The following is a 17,537-nucleotide window of genomic DNA, read 5'->3' on the forward strand; positions in this document are numbered from 1 at the left end:
AATATGGTCGTTTTTTTTAACAAAATAAAAAACGCTTTACTATACATGGTCGTTTTTTTTTTTATTATCAAAAAAACGCCTTACTATACATGGTCGTTTTTTTAACAAAATAAAAAACGCCTTACTATACATGGCTTCCAGGTCACTGCTCCAGTAGCTAGCACCCACGGCCACCAGACCACTGCTACAGCCAGCACCTGGCTGGCTTTCAGGTCACTGCTACAGTAGCTAGCGCCCACTACGTCACTGCTACAGTAGCTAGCGCCCACTACGTCACTGCTACAGGAGCTAAAGCCCACAACCACCAGGCCGCTACTGCTCCAGTACCAAGTTGCCACAAGACTGAAACTGGGCCAAAGAATGCGAGTACACTTACAAAAAAAAAGATGAAGCTGAGGAAATGAACCCTTGTGTTCATTCTTCAACTTTCATAAATCTGGTGGACCCACAGCCGGTTTGGCATATTCAAAAGGTGTTGACTTTCATATGAACAGCACAGTTTGTTTTATCCAAGATGTTTGTTTTCCAGGCAAGCCGAGTCTATCCAGCGTGTCCGGGGCCTCCTGCCAGTGAGACGTGCCCCAAACACCTCTCCAGGGAGGGGCCCTAACCAGATGCCCAAGCTACCTCGGCTGAAATCCTCACCTCATCCAAGGGAGAACCCAGACACCCTACAAAGGAATTTTTTATTTTTTTTTACCACATATCTGGAAACTTCTTTCACTCGCGATCCACAGGTGACGATCCGGACGTAAACAGTGTCAACCTTTCAGCTCCACAGACACATGAAAGATTTGTTGGAGCTTATTTGTGGAACTCATTTTTATTAAAAACATGCAAAACAAGACAATCAGTACAAATGAAGCAAAAATGTTTTGCAGCTCATTTTTATTCATTTGATTTCTGACATTACTCTTCCAGGTCAAGTTTACGCAAATTGCCAACATACAGTTCAATTGTTTTCATCAACCTGTATGAAGAACAAGTGTCGGAGTTTTACTGTGCTCTTTTCCTTAAGCTTGTTGTAAATATTTCCTTGTCCAACTTGACTCCACAGACTTTGCAGTACTTATTACTGCTGGTCACAGCCTAGGAGAAAAAAAAAAAGTCATGTTACTGACATTTCACTCAAGACAAATTGTCAGACATTTTTGCTACATCGCACTTACTTGGGTCTTATTGGGTGGGTGAGACGTCAGCATTCGGTTCCAAAGTTGAAACGGAGCCGCAAAGTAGACATGTAAAACCCGTTGCCTTCCTCCAAAGATGAGTGCAATCAGGGCTGACAGCTATAGAGATTCTTAGTAGTACTCCATTTTTTTGTTTTTTTTATAAAGTACATGTACTGACAATGTGTTCGATTCGACGTCCACATTTCCCGACATGCAAAGTTCACAAACGGCAAGTAATGTCAACACAAAAAATGTGTAGCTTTCTTGGTGTTTTCAATTTACCTTCAGGATTTTAATCGTTTTAATTGTGGGGGCGTGGCACGTATTTCCAAGCGTTTATGGTGGGGAAAATCAAACTTAAAAAAGGATACTTGCCCCATTTTCAGCAGTAAATAGTCACTATTTTGCCCAGAATTATTTTTGATTACTCCATTATTCATGTACAATTAAGACCCCTTGCACCGTTTGCTGTCAGCTGAAGATGACATCACCTGTGCTGGGGAAGTTGGTAACACGGCTCACCTGTTTTCTGGGTTTGGTCAGCAAATTGAGCCATGATTGCCTACTTACACCTCGACACAGGTGATGTCTTCGGTTGACAAGTGGAAAAAAAAAAAGTATTCATTGTACAATGAAAAATCAAGTGATCAAATGAATTCTGGGGGCAAAATTTTAGCTTTTTCCCTGCTGAAAATGACTTCCTGGGTCAAGTGTCCCTTTAAAAACAGACTGCGGCAGGCAACATTTCATTCAATGTGGTGACTTCATTTCAGCTCAAACAGCATTTGATGGATTGAAGCACCACAGTGGTATTATTAGTTTTATTGGCTAGTTTTCAATTTTGCCTCGGTTTCAGTCCACTTTCGATCGCGCTTGTTAGTCTTTAGCATAGTCAAACATTCTGTTTTTATTTACCACATTTATAGTTGCCTATATGTCCAAGAAGATGTTTCCACCTGGTTACAGACAGGGCGAACATTTGTTTTGTCAACTGATCATGTCGGGCATTTTCAGATCTAAAGCTATTTCACATAAAATTATCTTTTGGATGAAAAGCACCTCCACACACAATTGCAGGTGGCCATGCTATAAGCTAGTAAGTTAGCAGTCATATTAGCATTGTTGGGTTTTAACTATTATTTTCTTCCCCTCCATGTTGCACTCACTAGCTGTAGATTTGAAAGGGAGCGTGTCAACTGTCTATCACATGACGGTGGTAGATTAGCTTGAGCCGATGTTTTGTCCATATGTTTTAGCCCATTTTTTATTTTATTTTTTTATTGAATGAAGTGTCCCATCATTAGTCAACGAAAACGCATAATTTAGCCAGTTATTGTTCATTAGCGAGGATTTTAGTAGGGCTGCACGATATTGGAAAATCATGCGATATATTTGCTGAATATAGCGATGCCGATATTGACATTTGACATGTACCTAAATAAATGTAATTTGTAGTTCATGAAGGATACATTTTCCATGCAGCAAAATAAGCCAACAATATATTTAATTAATTGTGATTACCTCTCGATATTGTTCAGCTATTGGATGGCGGTGAACATTTTAGTTGGCTGACTGGACAAATTCAAATAAAAGCATAAAATTCCATTTGAGGCTTATTGCATGTCTGCGATATGCATATTTCATGGACCAACAACAATATTTTCCCGATATATTGTGCAGCCCTAGATTTTAGCCTCATGAGAAATGTGTTGACGAAATTATCAACACAGGTTGACTTTCAGAGTGGTGCTTGTACCTCAAGGTGTGGCCGCTGGCAACCAAACGCGGACAACTTGAGTGTCGTGGCCAACCTCGGATCGCTCCGTTCTGTCCTCACTTGCTAATTTGATTGGAGCGTCCAATCTATCTTGACTGGTTCCCCGGCCTGCAAAGCAAAATATTTGACAATTGCTTGTGGTCAGAAAGTGACACAATTGAAGGAAAAGCTCATTTATTTCAACAAGTGAAACTTGCAGTTGGCAGGAACAAAGACTCTTTGGGAACGATGCGTATGAATATGTTGTCATACAGTAATTGCCTCCGGAGTAACGAAGCCGTACATTTTGTTCTTCAGCCTGAAACGCGAAGAAAATTATTTTATTCAATATGATGGAGTCCTCCGTTTGCTTTCTTTACCTGACTTTTTTTTTTTTTTGACCTACACATCTCACTCGTCCTCCAATGTGTACAACTGCGAAAAAAAAAAATAGAAAATTAGAAAGCGGTTGCGAGCAGGTCACTTCTGCTTGTACATGTACTCATTACCTTGGCCCAGGTCCTCTTGTGCGGCCTGATTGCTGAGACAGCCCTAAAACAGACAAAATATGTGTTAAGGCAAAAAAAAAAAAAAGTTCTGTTAGATACTTCTCCCTCGAACCCTTCCTACACTGTGCAATCCAACTTCCAGCAAAAAAATCAAATAAATCTGCTCAGGACCCACACCTTGCAAACTCTTGGCTGCAACAGCCATCACTTCCATTTTCCATTTCCACAACTGTGCTCATTGCAACAACAGAATGCACAACCGCCATCAAAAAAAGCTCTATTCAACTAAGGCATGCCACAGAGCTCTGCCCCCTCCTGGGCACAATTCAGATGATCCCTTCAGTCCCAATACCAATAAATGTCATGTCAAGTCACGTCAAGTCACGTCATCTTTGCTGTGTCACTTGGCTCCTAAATTTGGTGGAGAAAGCAAACAGAAATCAGCATGAGTTGAACTTCATGTTGTGTTTGTGCATATTATTACCCTCATGAGTCTTGCCGCTGCCTCTGCAACGCAACAGCAAAACAATAAAACAAGTAAATCTTGTCCAATATTAACGCCCACTCACTGTGGTCTGTGCTGATGGCAACGTCTCAAGGGAGACCGTCCGGCAGACGCTTCTTGGAACGGGGGACCACAACTTCTGCCACTTTGCAAATGCTCATCTGGAAAAAGTGAAATATGTTCTGCTTTGGTTTTTTTGTGCTCGGTTGGAAGAAATTACATCTTTTGGGCCACGGTGTGTCCTTTATTTTGCAATGAAAAACCGAAGGAGGTTACAGTAAACACTGAACAGCACCATTTCAAAAAGGAAAAAAAAAAAGACGCTCAAGAGTTACCAAGCATTGGACAACATGTGACACTTTAGGAAGATAAGATAGAATCCCAAAATACAGTCAACGCGGTTAAGAAATGGTTCGCAAGATGTCAATATTTGTAAAAATTTGTGTTTTGCGGCGGCCCAGGCTAGTCCAGACTTGAATTCGGTTGAGGGAACTAAAAGGTCAGGGGTGATGACTCGGGATAGGCCGATCATCGGTGCCGATATTTGGCATTTTTGACAAATATCGGCACGGGCCTTTTTGCGAATCTGAAGGCCATGAATCGGCCTCCTGTCTGTCCCGTTTGTTTGGACTGTGTTCCACGTGCCAGATTAGCAGAGACAAGATTTTTGTCCAGTTTTTATGAAGCAAAGGACGTTTTGGTCTCACTTTCATTAGTCGGCAAAAAATGCATGCTGATTTAGTCTAGGAGTGTGGCAATAAATCGTGATACTTTGCCTCTCGATAGACTATCGATACGTCTACGCAAGTACCACGATGTTTGTTGTCGATATACAGCCACTATAATGGTTCCATTGTTGCCGACTTATTAAGCAATTACTTGGCGGGCAACAAAGGGGAGAGCCTCATAAGTGTGGGAAATGGACGCAAGTCTTCAGGTGAAGAAGACTCAGCTTAGTTTTTCCATTATATATTTATTTTGATTTATTATTCTTTATATATATTTATATATTATATTATGTATTTATTTTTGTACTATTTTTATTATGTTTTTTTATTATTTATTTTTATGATATATGTATTTTATTATATGCTTTTTGTTTACCGTTATGCTATATTTATTTATATTTATTATTTTTATATATATATCTATTTATATATTATATGTATTTTTTTTATATATTTTTATTATATGAATATTTTATTTTTTTTTAATTATCATTTATTGACATACATTTCATTATTTTATATTTTTGTCATTTCTATTTTTATGTATATTTTATATTTATTATAGAATTATGTTTTTATTTCCTTGTTTGATATTTATTCCATTATTATATTTTTATGAATTATTTATTTGTATTATTCCAGTATTCGTTTCTTCGGAGATTATCGTGGATTTCTTACCTGAGCAATATATCGATAATGGCGGTATTGTCATAACGTGAGATGATGGTTATCGTGAGCCTTGTATATGACATATGGTGAGGTGGCCACAGGTTCCCACCCCTAATTTAGTCCCAGTTATTGCTTATTAATGAGGGTTTAGTCCAGTGGAAAATGTGTTGCCAGAATTATTTGTTTGCTTTTGGTTGGCAAAATTTGCCGCTGCCAATTCTGGTTGCCTATATCGTAAATTGGATGGAGTCAAAAAGTTAAAAGGTGCGGTACGTGGTAGCGGACACCAGCCCCCTAATAGTAATTCCGCCTCACCTTATTACTAGCATTTCACTGCCGGAGTGTACACGGGCTGCTCTAACATCTAATACAGGTTTGAAGGGATGCTTGACTCAACTTTCAACATTTTCAACAATGACAAGAAAATATGTTGCCTGTGATGAATGTAGTAACTTCGTTTCCACCCCCCATTAATTAATGCCTTTAAAAATTATTTCCCCCACTTTCTGCCGGCTGAAGATATCACCTGTGCTGGGGGGGGAAGCAGGTAACGACTAATCATGGCTCAGACCAAACCCAGAAAACAGCTGAGCCATGATTGGCTGTTGCCAACTATCACGCCCCCCACTCCCACTTTCTGCCGACTGATGATGACATCACCTGTGCTGACGACGAAGGTAAGGACCAACCACGGCTCAGACCAAACCCAGAAAACAGCTGAGCCGTGATTGGCTGTTGCCCACTTCCTCGGCATGAGTGATTGTCATTTGCAGTCAGCAGCAAGTGAGAAAAAAAAAATTGTTTTTGAAGGTGTTCATTGTTCATGAAAAATCATGTTACCACATCAGTTGCAGACAAAATATCAACTTTTTACTGCTGAAGGTGGCTCAGTGAGTCAAGTGTCCCTTGAAGCCTTTTTTTAAGTTGCGATTTTGGGGTTGCACAATCGCAGTTTTTCCCCTGTGGACAGTTCTCAAAATGGATATGAGTGGCTATTTTTTTTCTTAAGACATTTAAGGCCTAAAATGTAAGTTTCTGAATTTTGGCCTCTTTTTTTTTTAGGCCCCATGTGAAAACAGAACCATCCGAATGTCTTGTCTGGTGTTACAACTTTTGGGCTTGGCTGACTATAAAAGTTTCTGTTTTAATTTAAAAACAAGTGATTTTTTTTTAAAGATCTGTACTGCTGCTATTTTATAGAGGTGGAAACCTGTGGCTACCTCAATACGAAATACGATACAAGGCTCACGATAACGATTATCTCACGATATGACGATAGCGCGATGATCGATACATTGCTCAGGTCATAAATCCACGATAATCTACGATAAAACTCATTATAAAATAATAAAATAAATAACCATAAATATCATATGAATACATAATATATAAATATATACAAATATAAAGTTCAAAAAATAAAAATAAACATAGTAATAAAAAACTACGCTGAGTCTTCTTCGCCTGAAGACTTACATCCATTTCCCCACCACACTTATGAGGCGCTCCCCCTAGTGGCCCACCAAGTAATAGCTCAAGTCATGAACAATGGAGCCGTTAGCAGGGGTGGCGAGATCCGGTCCTCGAGGGCCGCAGTCCTGCTGGTTTTGGATATTTCCCTTCTTCAACACAGCTGATTCATGATCAGCTCATCAGCAAGCTCTGCAGAAACCTGATAACGAGCCTGTTAATTGGAATCAGCTGCACTTCGAGTAGGGAAATCTGCAAAACCTGCAGGACACCGGCCCTCGAGGACCGCAGTTTGCCACCCCTGCATTACAGTGACTGTGTATTTAACTACAAATATCACGATACTTGTGTAGATGTGTCGATAATCTACCGGGGGACAAAGTATGCCAATTTGTCGCGGTATCGGTATATCGCCGCGCTCCTACTATTTTATGTGGGCAAAATTTTGTTTTCTAACTTTTTAGTTTATATCTGCGCCCATATGGCTTTATCGATGCAACTTCAAATGGAGGTCCAAAGTTAAAAGCACGCATTGATGATAGTTGTACAAACATCCCCAAAGTTTTGCACTGATTAAGGGGCTGAAGATACTTCACGTCACCGATGAAAAAAGGTTGAGAACCACTGTATCAGAATGCCGGAGAATTATTTATTTTTTGACCCAGACAACTGACCCTCCAAAATGACAAAAAACAAAAAACACCCCAAAATGACAGACAAATAAGGGGAAAACAAATACCTAGACACCACAAACCTTTCCCTGAACACTGTTCCTCTGGTGGTAGCATCGCCTGCAACAAGCACAAAACCCACTGTGAAAAATATTGCCAACCAAACGTAATCAAATCAAACAAGTGTTTGCTTAACTGAGAAAGACGCGGTCGAGTCTGTCGCCATCTTGTTGCAAGCCACGTGACCACTGCGTGGCACCTGTGACGCCACCCAAATTGGCCGCACCTGTCTTCGATTATCTCGACGCCGAAAGCCGAAGCGTTCGTTGAAACGAAGTCCCAACATCCACATTTATTCACAAGTTGCGCACATTAAGCCTCAAAAACAAGCGTGACTCTCACTCTCTCTCTGAAATAAAATTTCGTATTCAATTAAATTCGGTCAGCGGGCGGTTGTGCCGCGACGACAAGTAGCTTCGAAACGACACCGCAGTCGAACACAGAACTCCACTTTCAATTGTACACTTTCATGATAAACGGTTTATCGGCCGTCTGGACTCTCTGGAAGTTCGGCGTGACGCACGTGCACAGCAAACGCTCACCTGCCTCCTGCGGTGTCGTCGGACAAATGACGCTGGGCCAAACAGAAGCGGTTCCTGATTCCGGTTTATATAGCGATTTTTGGCGCGCTTCCGGTGTCACGTGACCATGGACTATACCACTCGAGGGGGTTGGTTTATTCTTGGTAAACTGAGTCTTTTCTGCTGCTGCGCTGATGTGCTGATGGCTTTGTACTTGAGACTTGTTTATTGATTCTGTTGTGATGTGTGTTGCCAAATTTCACATTCCCCAACAGTTCTTTACTTTGGACAGTCCACACGTGGGTGCCATTTTTATGAATTATTGACCAAGCTAAAGTGTTGGAAATGGATTGCTCCAGTACATGATTCTTTCAGAATCAACGGGGGGAAAAAATACTACCCTGGCTTGGCTAGCCGCCTGGTTACATTTCTATTATTATTATTATTATTATTTGGCTTTATTTCATTAACAGATCGATCCCAACAATTTACTCTACATATGGTTTGCGGCTGTAGAATTTAGGTTGTGGATGGATCATTATCGAAAATGTTTGCTTTGGATACCTGGAAGTTGTGTCCCATACTGTCCTGCGGGTTTGTTTGTTTGTTTTATCTTTATTTACTCAATTAATATACATAATACGGGGGAGAATTTAATACAATCATTGTATACAATATAAACAATTAAAACATAGAACACGCCAGGGAAGTTAAAACATTTAAAAGCTAAACAAAATAGAATCGATAGTATAATTGAAAGGAAAGAGAATAGGATAATACAAAATCATATACTGTGAATAGATAAAGTTTGCAATAGTTATGCCTGAAGACGAAGTAAATGCGCAGAAGATCGGCCATCTTGGATCGCCAACTATGGCAACCACACTAGAACAAATACCTTTGTATACGTACGCGATATGCGCGTTTGTAAAAACATGATAAAAGTGAGGGTAATTTTTTTTTTTTTAAATAAAAAGAAACTTATTGATGCATTTTAAAGTAACTAACTTTTAATCCCATGAAAAGAACATTTTACTTTTGACCTCAAAGAACACTGTAATATGGCTCCAACATAGTATGTATCAAAATGTCTCCCTTTCGTAGAAAACATGCTTGGGCACAAAACGGCTTTTATTAAAATTTTAAAATATGTATATAAAAAACAAAAACAAAAATGCGAATGTCCTGTACCATTCGCAGTGTCTGATTAATTTTGTGTTTGGACCTCTGCAGCAAATAGTAGTTCATGAATGAGGTAAAATGATTGATGATATAATACATTTGAGAATGAGCATGTGTTTATGCGTTGGCTACGTCATCTAAATGTGGCCCTTGAGCACAAAATGTCTGCCCTCACACTACCGTTTTAAGATTCTTTAGGATAAGATTCTTAAATAGTCTCATTTATGTATCTTGGTTAAAAAAAAACATTAAAGGAACGTCATGCTTGATATGGTTATTTTTTGTTTGTTTGATCTTTTGAAATAAGAAGTTTACAATTCATGATCGTTCACAAAACATACAAAATAAGTAGCCTTACTTGTACGGTTGTTGTAATTTTAGTGAAAAAAAAAACACAAAAAAAGGTTTTAGAAAGTTTATTTGAAATGCTATTAATATAGTTTCTAAAAACATACAGTAGTAAAAGAATTAGATAGGTCGAGGACAGACATTCAAGACTGCTAGATGCTAATCGCGAGCTCGCGTGCCAATGACGTTTCCCATCCTAAATTAGCCTTAAGCGGCTGCCGGCGCGTGACAGCTTATGCCAAAAGCTGCCAACCGTCTGGCGGACGATGACGCGACTCCACCTTCCTTTTCTCCAGACACGCCGCATCCTGAACCAATCCCCGACGGGAGAAGCTGGGCGAGGCTTCACGAGTCCACGGAAGCTTCCTGGTGCAGCAGGAAGCGGATCAGACTCGCGGGAAGCGCCAAACGCTTCAGGCGCCGCCGTCCCGCCAGCTGCACGATCCGGATGCGGCACAGCTGCAGCAGGCACCGCGGCAAAGCTGGTCAAAAAAGAATCCAAAATTCCTTCACAATACTGTCAAATTTGCAAGTTTTCCCCTCAGAATATTGCCCCCCCGCCCTCTAAAAAAAAAATGTGATTTGTCGGTGGCCCCAATACGCCATCATAAGAGCGAGGTAACTTTTTTCCTATTATTAAATCTACATTGTAGTCGCTGATGTGATGGATTTCATCGTGCGTCGGCAGATAGAGAATGAGGAAGATTATCAAGGAAAGAGTGGAGGAGGAGAGAAAAGGAAGAGAAGTTGGTGGAGAGGAACAAGTGGTGAAGGAGGGCAAGAAGAGAAGAGTTAGTAAGTCCTCCTCACCAGTAGTTGGCGCTATAGTGTGGCCGGTTTGACACATGCGCGTCAGAAAGTAAATTGTGTGTCTGTTTTTTTTGTGGCTCACCGGCTTTGTCTTTGATGACGCTCCAGTCGTCGTAGCTGTCCAAGTGCTCCGTCAGTCGGGAGCAGAGCGTCACGTGACCCACGTAGTCCAGCAGCACGTCGATGATCGGCCCCGCCCACCGGCTGATGCTGGGCGCCGAGATCACTTCGCAGAACTGACGGGAAAACGCAAGTACGCCGCTTACTGGCTTCACCTCTGAGCTTGCTACCAATACTAGGAATATTTTTTCGTTTAAAAAAAAAAAAAAACTGCTTTCGTAGAAGCCTGCAGAAATCGGAGGACTTGGACAATTTGAGATCAAGCAATGGCTCTGAACGATTAAATGATGACAGGGCAGTAGTCAGGACCGCATTCATCGAGTTCAAGTCACAAAGGCCCGAGTCTCAGCCAAGTCCGAGTCCACAAGGTCCGAGTCCAAGTCCAAGTTCAGATGAGATTCAATGGCCCAGTCAAAGACGAGCCAAATACCAAATGAGTCTGAGTCAAGCCCAAGACAACAACAAAAATGTTCTGAGTCCAGACTGAACGACTGCCCTGATTGATGATCAAGGTCGTCAATCAATTAATGTCACCATTATTTAGTTGCCCATCCATCGGTTAACCGTCGCACCTGTTCTCATATGTCAAGCTCGCGGCGTAAGACGGTTTCCCCACCCCCATCACCTGAACACTCGTTGTTACGCCACCTGCCGGCCGCCGTTCTTCAGAGTAGCCCAGGTGACCCGGGTGCGAGCTCCTGGTTTGAAGCGGCGGATGCGGTCCGTTGCCGTAGACGCACTGGAAGCAGGAGAGGGCGTCGGCGCCGTTGTCCAGCAGGTACTTGAACATGGGCAGGTACTTCATGGAGAACATGAAGATGGCGGGGAAGGTGGTGGGGTGGGTGGCGATGCGGGCGTTGACGTCGGCGCCGCGCTCCACCAGCGCCGTCACGTTCTCCACGCAGCCCTGCCGCGCCGCCAGCAGCAGCGGCCCGAACACGTCCAGGTTGGGGTCGGCGCCGGCGTCCAGCAGCAGGCGGACGTTGTCCACGTTGTAGTTGGCCACGGCCAGGTAGAGCGCCGTGCTGCGCCGGTCCTCGTACAGCCGGGACCGCTCGGCGCACAGCTGCGCGTTGACGTGGAAGCCCGCCTGGATCAGGGTCTCCAGGACGTCGTCGCGGTTGTGCTCGGCCGCCACGTGGAGCGGACTGATGCCGGTGCGGCGGACCCTGGCCTTGCTGGTGACCGGGATCAGCATGGACACGATGCTGGGGACGAAACCAAAACAGGAAGTTGCCGCAGGGACATTGGCAAGTTCTTCCCGGTTCGGAGATTGGCCGTCTGGCATACTGGACAGATGCCCTGTGGACCCGGGTCGCGGGGGCAGCAGCTTGAGGAGGGTGACCCAGACTTCCCTTTTCCCCAGCAACTTTCAGCCGGCTCCACCGGCGCGATCCCAAGACGTTCCCAGGCCAGCCAACAGACAGTTTCGCCGGCGTGTCCTGGGTCGTCCCCGGGGGCCTCCGGATGGTGGGACATGCCCGGAGTTCCGCCTCTCCAGGAAGGCGTCCGAACCAGATGCCCGAGCCACCTCAGCTGGCAATAAGCATCAGTGGCAGAACTACATGTTAGGCAGGTCCAGCCCAGCCTAAGGTGCTTCTAACTGTCTGGGCCTGGATTTGGCACCTCTGAATCAGGGCTGGACTGGCACAAAAAAAATGGCCCTGGCATTGACTGCTGCCTAACATGTAGTTCACTGATGTTTATTGATGATCTGGATTGGCTGGCAACCACTTCAGGGTGTGCCCCGCCTCCTGCCCGAGCCATCTGGGATAGGCTCCAGCACCCCTGAGACGAGATGGATGCTTATTGATGATGTTTCGGTTTGCAACATATATTCAAACTGGATGACCGGACGAGTCCCTCTAAATCAGGGGCGGGCGTCAAGGGCCGAAATCCTGCAGGTTTTGCAGGTTTCTCTCTTCCAACAAGCTGATTCCAATCGTTGTCAGCCTTGTGCAGAGCTTGCTGATGAGCTGCTCATATATCAGCTGTGTTGGAGAAGGGAAGCATCCAAACCTTGCAAGACCCTCGGGGGCCGAGATTACCCAGCCATGCTCTAAACTGTGGCTCAGTCTGTTGGGGTAAATTGGAGGAAAATAATCCTGAGAAAAGTGCATCGGTCCCACCGGGCATCTGCCTTGTCCGCCAGACGGCCAGTCCAGCTCTGTCAATCGCGCTCACGTCTGGCTTCCTTTGCGGGCGGCAACGTGGAGCGGCAGCAGTCCGCCTTTCCCCGCCATGTTGGCGTCCGCCTTCTGGGAAAGGAGGAAGTCCACGATTTCCACGTGGCCGTTTTTTGCCGCTTCGTGAAGAGCCGTCGATCCGTCGGCGGCTTGAACGTTGATGTCGGCGCCTGCGGGGGGGTCAAGCGGGATGGAGGAGCAAAAATGACAACATTACAAATCAATAAATAAATGGCTGCAAGTGAACATAAAAATGGATGTAAAAAAATATTTCCCCCAAAAAATATGTAAATAAAAAAAAAAAGCGCAAAAAATGTGTGTGTGTGTATATATATATATATACACACAAACACACAAATGCATTTGTATTTAATTTTTAGATTATATTTTTCTTCATGTCCGTTTTTATTTCGCCTTTTAGACATGTATTTATTTGGTCATTTGTTTGTTTATTTATTTAGCCATTTATTTATTTATGAATGTTGCCATTTATTTTTTATTTCGTTTGAATACCATTTTGACTTGGCAGTATGGCCCAGAACTGCCAAAATTACAATAAATAAATAAATAAATGGCTAAATGAATACATAAATGGCTAAATAAATACATGACTAAATAAATAAATTATGAAATAAATGCCTAAAAGTGAAAATGAAAATGGATGTAAAAAATAATTCAAAAATTAAATACAGATGTATTTATTTATTTATATATATTTTTTTTTTGCTCTTTTTATTTCCATTTATATTTGTTTTTTGGATATAATTTTCGAATCATACTTTTTTTATAGCCGTTTTTATTTTCACTTGTAGTCATTTATTTATTTAGCCATTTATTCATTAATTTAGCAATTTATTTATTTATTTCACTTGAATAACATTTCGACTTGGCAATATGGCCCAGAAATGCCAAAATTTAAAATAAACAATTGACTAAATAAATAAAAAAATGGCTCAATAAATAAATAAACGGCCAACAGTGAAAATAAAAACGATGTAAAAAAATGATTAAAAAAAAATTAAATAATGTATTTTTATATATATATATTTTTTTTCGCTCTTACCATTTATATATTTTTTTTGATATCATATTTTAATTACATTTTTCATATCAGTTTTTATTTTCGCTTTTAGTCATTTACATATTTATTTATTTTGAATTGATTTTTTTGGCAGCGGGACACCGGCGGCCCGCCGTCATCCGAGGGAACTTTACCGTGTTTGACCAGCAGGCGGAGGGAAGCGACCTGTCCGCTCTGAGCGGCGGTGAACAAGGGCGTGATGCCGTAACTATCGGCGGGGCTGTGCTTGCCGCCGGCCTTCAGCAGCATCTGGCAGATCTCCACGTTGTTGCGGCAGGTGGCCTCGTGCAGGGCCGTCCAGCCCTGGAAACATTTGGCGTTGACCGCCGCGCCGTGATTGAGCAAGAGCGCCACCAGCGCCGGGTTGTCCCTCTCGCAGGCTGCCGGGATGAAAAAGAAAAAAAAGGCTCATGACGGGCCGAGCGGACGGCGGCGGGTTCCCGTACCTTTGTACAGCGGCGTCTCGTGATCCCGGTTGGCCGCGTCGGGGTCGGCGCCGTTTTCCAGCAGAAGTTGCGCGCATCGCGGGTGCTCCCTGTCCACCGCCAGCAGCAGCGACGTCTCTGCGTGCTCCGTGCGCTTGTTGACCATCCCCGGCTGGGCTGAGTGACGCCCACAAATGGGGGGGGGGGGGGTCGACGGCCCATCAGGAACAGCCAGAAATACAAACAAAATATGTTAGCTGGCTAGCATGTTAGCTTGTAGCATCGCAAAGCTCATTCTTTGTTGAGTCACTGACTTCAGTCTGTTTGTTACGGAGGCGTATTCACTTGAAAAAGGAAAAAGAAAAAAACTCATAAAAACTGGTTTTATGACTAATAGTTTTTGGGGGAGCTTTGGGTAGTTTTTTTTTTATTCCACTGTTTTTCTAAATATTTTTTTCTGTTTTACTGAATGTTTTCCCATCAGAAAAACAGGAGGAGACATTGCTCAGAAAAACAGGTGAAAAAAAAACAAAACAAAAAAAACAACGGGACAAACATTATTCCAAAAAACAAAACAAAAAAAAAGGCAGAAAAAGATAGGAGAAAAAAATATTCAGGAATACAGTGGGGGAAAACATTACTTAAAAAAAATAAAGCAGAAAAACATTACTCCAAAAAATAGGAGAAAAAAAATATTCAGGAATACAGTGGGGGAAAACATGATTTAAAAAAAATAATAAAACGGAAAAAGATAACTCAGGAAAAACAGGGGGAAAAAAATATTCTCAAAAAACAGAAGAAGAAATTACTCAGAAGAACAGGAAAAAAACAATCTTCAGAAAAACAGTGGAGGAAATTATTATTTAAAAAAAATACACCAGAAAAAGATGACTCCAAATAAGAGGAGAAAAAAATGACTCGGAAAAACAGGGGGAAAAATATTCAAAAAAGCAGAAGGAGAAATGACTCCCTTGTTAAAAAACTGGTGACCACCTCGTCACACGTCACGTGGCGCAGCCTGCAGGCGCTTACCCGCCAGGAGGACCCTGAGGCAGGCCTCCTGGTCCAACCACGCCGCCTGGTGGACGGCCAGCCAGCCGGGCTTGCTGGGCAGCATCAGGTTGACCCGGGACGCCGCCATCAGAGCCTTGAGGCGGCCCGCGTCGCCCTCGCGGATGGCTTGCAACAGGGGCTCCTCCTCCCTGAAACCCACGCAGCAAAACAGACGTGACCCCTGACCTCCAACCCCCCCATCAGATCTGGTTAGGGGATAAAGGGTTTAGAGCTCCATCCGTCTTAAGGAGAAGATGAAGGTTAGGGCGCAGGGGTTTCGCTTTCAGGGTCTCTCGGGGGTTTAGGGTACAGGAGCAAAAAAAAACGTACTCCTGAGGTTCTGGCGCGACGTGGACCAAAGTGCCGTCCCGATTGCGGTAAGCCAACATCTTCTTCCCGGCGCCGGTGGTGAAGCGGCTGACGGTGCCCTCGAAAGTTGGTCTGCAACTCAACACAAGCAGACGAGAGCCAATCAGAGCGCGCGATGGGCGGGCGCGTCGTGACGTCACGTGACGTCGGGAGAGCCGCTGGAAGCCTCGCTTGGTCCCACTGGGCTTTTTGCCGGCTGTGGGCGGAAGATCGTGCAATTTTGGTGACGTCAGCCGATTCCGTCGCCTTTGCTGGTGACGTCACTGGCAGCGAGCGCGAAAAACACGGTTGGGTCAAAAATAACCCAAGTTGGGTCAAGAATGGACCCACCCAACTTATTCAACTAATGAAAGGAATAACTATTAGAGTCAAATACTAAACTAAATATTCATAGACAAAACAAAAACTTTTTATGTGCTGGTTTCGTGGGTTGTTCAATTGACCCAAATTTCGGGATTGATTGCATGTCCCAGCCAAATTTGGCCAAAAACTTTTTGAGTTGTTCAATCCAAAATATTTGGTCAAATTAAATAATAAACACCAAAGCAGCCCAATTTGTTTTTGTTTTTTGGGTGGGTTATTAATATTTTTATTCGACTCAATTTTTTGGGGTGAATTGAATAACCCAAATGAATTGGGTGAAAAATGAACCGACCAAACTTTTTGAGTCAAACTAAATAAACCCCAAAGCAACCCAATTTGTAGTTTTTTTTGTGTGGGTTTTTAATATTATTGTATTTGCCCCAGATTTTTGGGTAAAACGAATACATACAAATTTTGGGGGGTTATTTTTGCCCCAACTGTTTTCGGAGTATAATCGGAGCTGCACGTGGTCCGTTGAGAATAGCGAGTACATTTTTTTTCACTCAAATGATGTTCACGGTTTTGGTTCTTTGAGTCTTCCTGCGTTTGGCTCCTCCAATTATTTGCCCGAACGTACCAACACAGATTGAAGGAAAACTCAACTAAATCTAATCTAAACTAAGTCAGCAAAAAGAAGTTTGCGTGCACTTCCGTGCCGATAAGATACGCACACTTCCGGAGTCTTCTGCCGGGGCGGGTTTGGCGAGCTGTAGTGGGCGGGGCCCGGCTGCTCGGGCGCAGCTTGTTGACCTTTGCCGACCTTTGGCTCGGGAGGTCGCTGACCCCGCCGGGCCGAGTCGTCCAGGCTGCGTTGGACGGCGAGCTGCAGCAGCTCGTCGTCCGTCAGGTGGCCGTACGCCGAGTAATCGTCCAGGCCCGCCGCCATCGTCGGCGCTGAGGCCGGCCCAGAGACCATCGGGGAAAAAAAAGAAAAGTTTTATTTCATCACGTGGCGTGCCCACAACAAAAAGAAAGAAAGAAATGTCAACAGAAGAAAAATGCCTCACCGTTGTTTCCTGTTTTCCAAGAGCGAGTGCGGAGTCGGTCGCGTGTGGTGCGCGAGCGGCGCATTTCTTTTTTTAGCAGCCCGCTTCTCGTCTTACACCACGTGACCTTTTGCCCCCTGCTCACGTACGCCCCACTTACATGTCAGCGTTGCACAGTTACAAAAATATGAATGTCTTTCGGGCAATTTCACACTGACAGATATTTCTTGGCTTCTGACCAAGGAAGCTCTACCTCTATTATCATTATTCTTATTATTATAAATAATAATAACAATAATAATATTGTGAATGCGTTAATGGTATAATAATGATTCATTCACTGCCAGCCCAGTAAAAATGGATCTTTGACGTGTATATCCGTCAATGGCACTGAAAGAGTTAAAGGTGGACCATGAGTCTAGAATAAATTTGAATTGACGAATGCTGATTCATTTGCACGCCGTAGGATGTCAATTAAATTATGAGCAACAATTGTATTCACATTTGGAATGCCTCTGGACAATCGTGTTTGATGATTTGGAATGCCATTGAA

At 43.2% G+C, this 17,537-nt stretch overlaps 2 protein-coding genes across 16 annotated transcripts; both read right to left on the reverse strand.

The window, feature by feature from the left end:
* Positions 1 to 871: 871 nt before the first annotated feature.
* Positions 872 to 8,142, reverse strand: LOC144010548 (uncharacterized). Of its 13 annotated transcripts, XM_077510907.1 has the most exons (10): positions 7,677 to 8,142; positions 7,549 to 7,600; positions 4,007 to 4,103; positions 3,922 to 3,944; positions 3,438 to 3,480; positions 3,309 to 3,363; positions 3,147 to 3,247; positions 2,929 to 3,057; positions 1,170 to 1,289; positions 872 to 1,089 (listed from the first exon to the last, which is right to left on the reverse strand). In XM_077510907.1, exons 1-8 carry the CDS (start codon positions 7,830 to 7,832, stop codon positions 3,036 to 3,038), a joined length of 549 nt encoding a protein of 182 aa, XP_077367033.1. In that variant the 5' UTR covers positions 7,833 to 8,142; the 3' UTR covers positions 872 to 1,089; positions 1,170 to 1,289; positions 2,929 to 3,035. The 13 variants fall into 13 exon arrangements, with proteins under 13 accessions (XP_077367033.1, XP_077367034.1, XP_077367032.1 ...); XM_077510908.1 differs by lacking the exon at positions 1,170 to 1,289; XM_077510906.1 differs by having other exon boundaries at positions 872 to 1,289.
* A 1,502-nt stretch (positions 8,143 to 9,644) lies between these two features.
* LOC144010146 (ankyrin repeat and SOCS box protein 2-like) lies at positions 9,645 to 17,535 on the reverse strand. 3 transcript variants are annotated; one of them, XM_077510309.1, is made up of 10 exons: positions 17,006 to 17,535; positions 16,670 to 16,892; positions 15,597 to 15,707; positions 15,246 to 15,415; positions 14,235 to 14,390; positions 13,923 to 14,168; positions 12,706 to 12,877; positions 11,147 to 11,729; positions 10,484 to 10,637; positions 9,645 to 10,073 (listed from the first exon to the last, which is right to left on the reverse strand). In XM_077510309.1, the coding sequence occupies exons 1-10, from the start codon at positions 17,067 to 17,069 to the stop codon at positions 9,937 to 9,939; spliced, it is 2,016 nt and encodes a 671-aa protein (XP_077366435.1). In that variant the 5' UTR covers positions 17,070 to 17,535; the 3' UTR covers positions 9,645 to 9,936. The 3 variants fall into 3 exon arrangements, with proteins under 3 accessions (XP_077366435.1, XP_077366436.1, XP_077366437.1); XM_077510311.1 differs by lacking the exon at positions 9,645 to 10,073 and adding an exon at positions 10,133 to 10,247; XM_077510310.1 differs by lacking the exon at positions 15,597 to 15,707.
* Positions 17,536 to 17,537: the final 2 nt, after the last annotated feature.

This window comes from Festucalex cinctus, chromosome 21 (assembly GCF_051991245.1).
Source record: "Festucalex cinctus isolate MCC-2025b chromosome 21, RoL_Fcin_1.0, whole genome shotgun sequence".
In the NCBI taxonomy this organism is placed as follows: domain Eukaryota; kingdom Metazoa; phylum Chordata; class Actinopteri; order Syngnathiformes; family Syngnathidae; genus Festucalex; species Festucalex cinctus.

Excerpts from the sequence above, each read along its gene's own strand:
- LOC144010146 (XM_077510309.1), bottom strand. The coding sequence starts at position 17,069 with ATGCGCCGCTCGCGCACCACACGCGACCGACTCCGCACTCGCTCTTGG. Across the intron at positions 15,708-16,669 it reads CGGCAGAAGACTCCGGAAGT|ACCAACTTTCGAGGGCACCG; the intron begins GTGCGTATCTTA and ends GTTGAGTTGCAG. Across the intron at positions 11,730-12,705 it reads GCCCGCAAAGGAAGCCAGAC|CATCGTGTCCATGCTGATCC; the intron begins GTGAGCGCGATT and ends TTTCGTCCCCAG.
- LOC144010548 (XM_077510908.1), bottom strand. The coding sequence starts at position 7,832 with ATGTGGATGTTGGGACTTCGTTTCAACGAACGCTTCGGCTTTCGGCGT. Across the intron at positions 4,104-7,548 it reads GAAAGGTTTGTGGTGTCTAG|ATGAGCATTTGCAAAGTGGC; the intron begins GTATTTGTTTTC and ends CACTTTTTCCAG. Across the intron at positions 3,364-3,437 it reads ACAAGAGGACCTGGGCCAAG|TTGTACACATTGGAGGACGA; the intron begins GTAATGAGTACA and ends TTTTTTTCGCAG.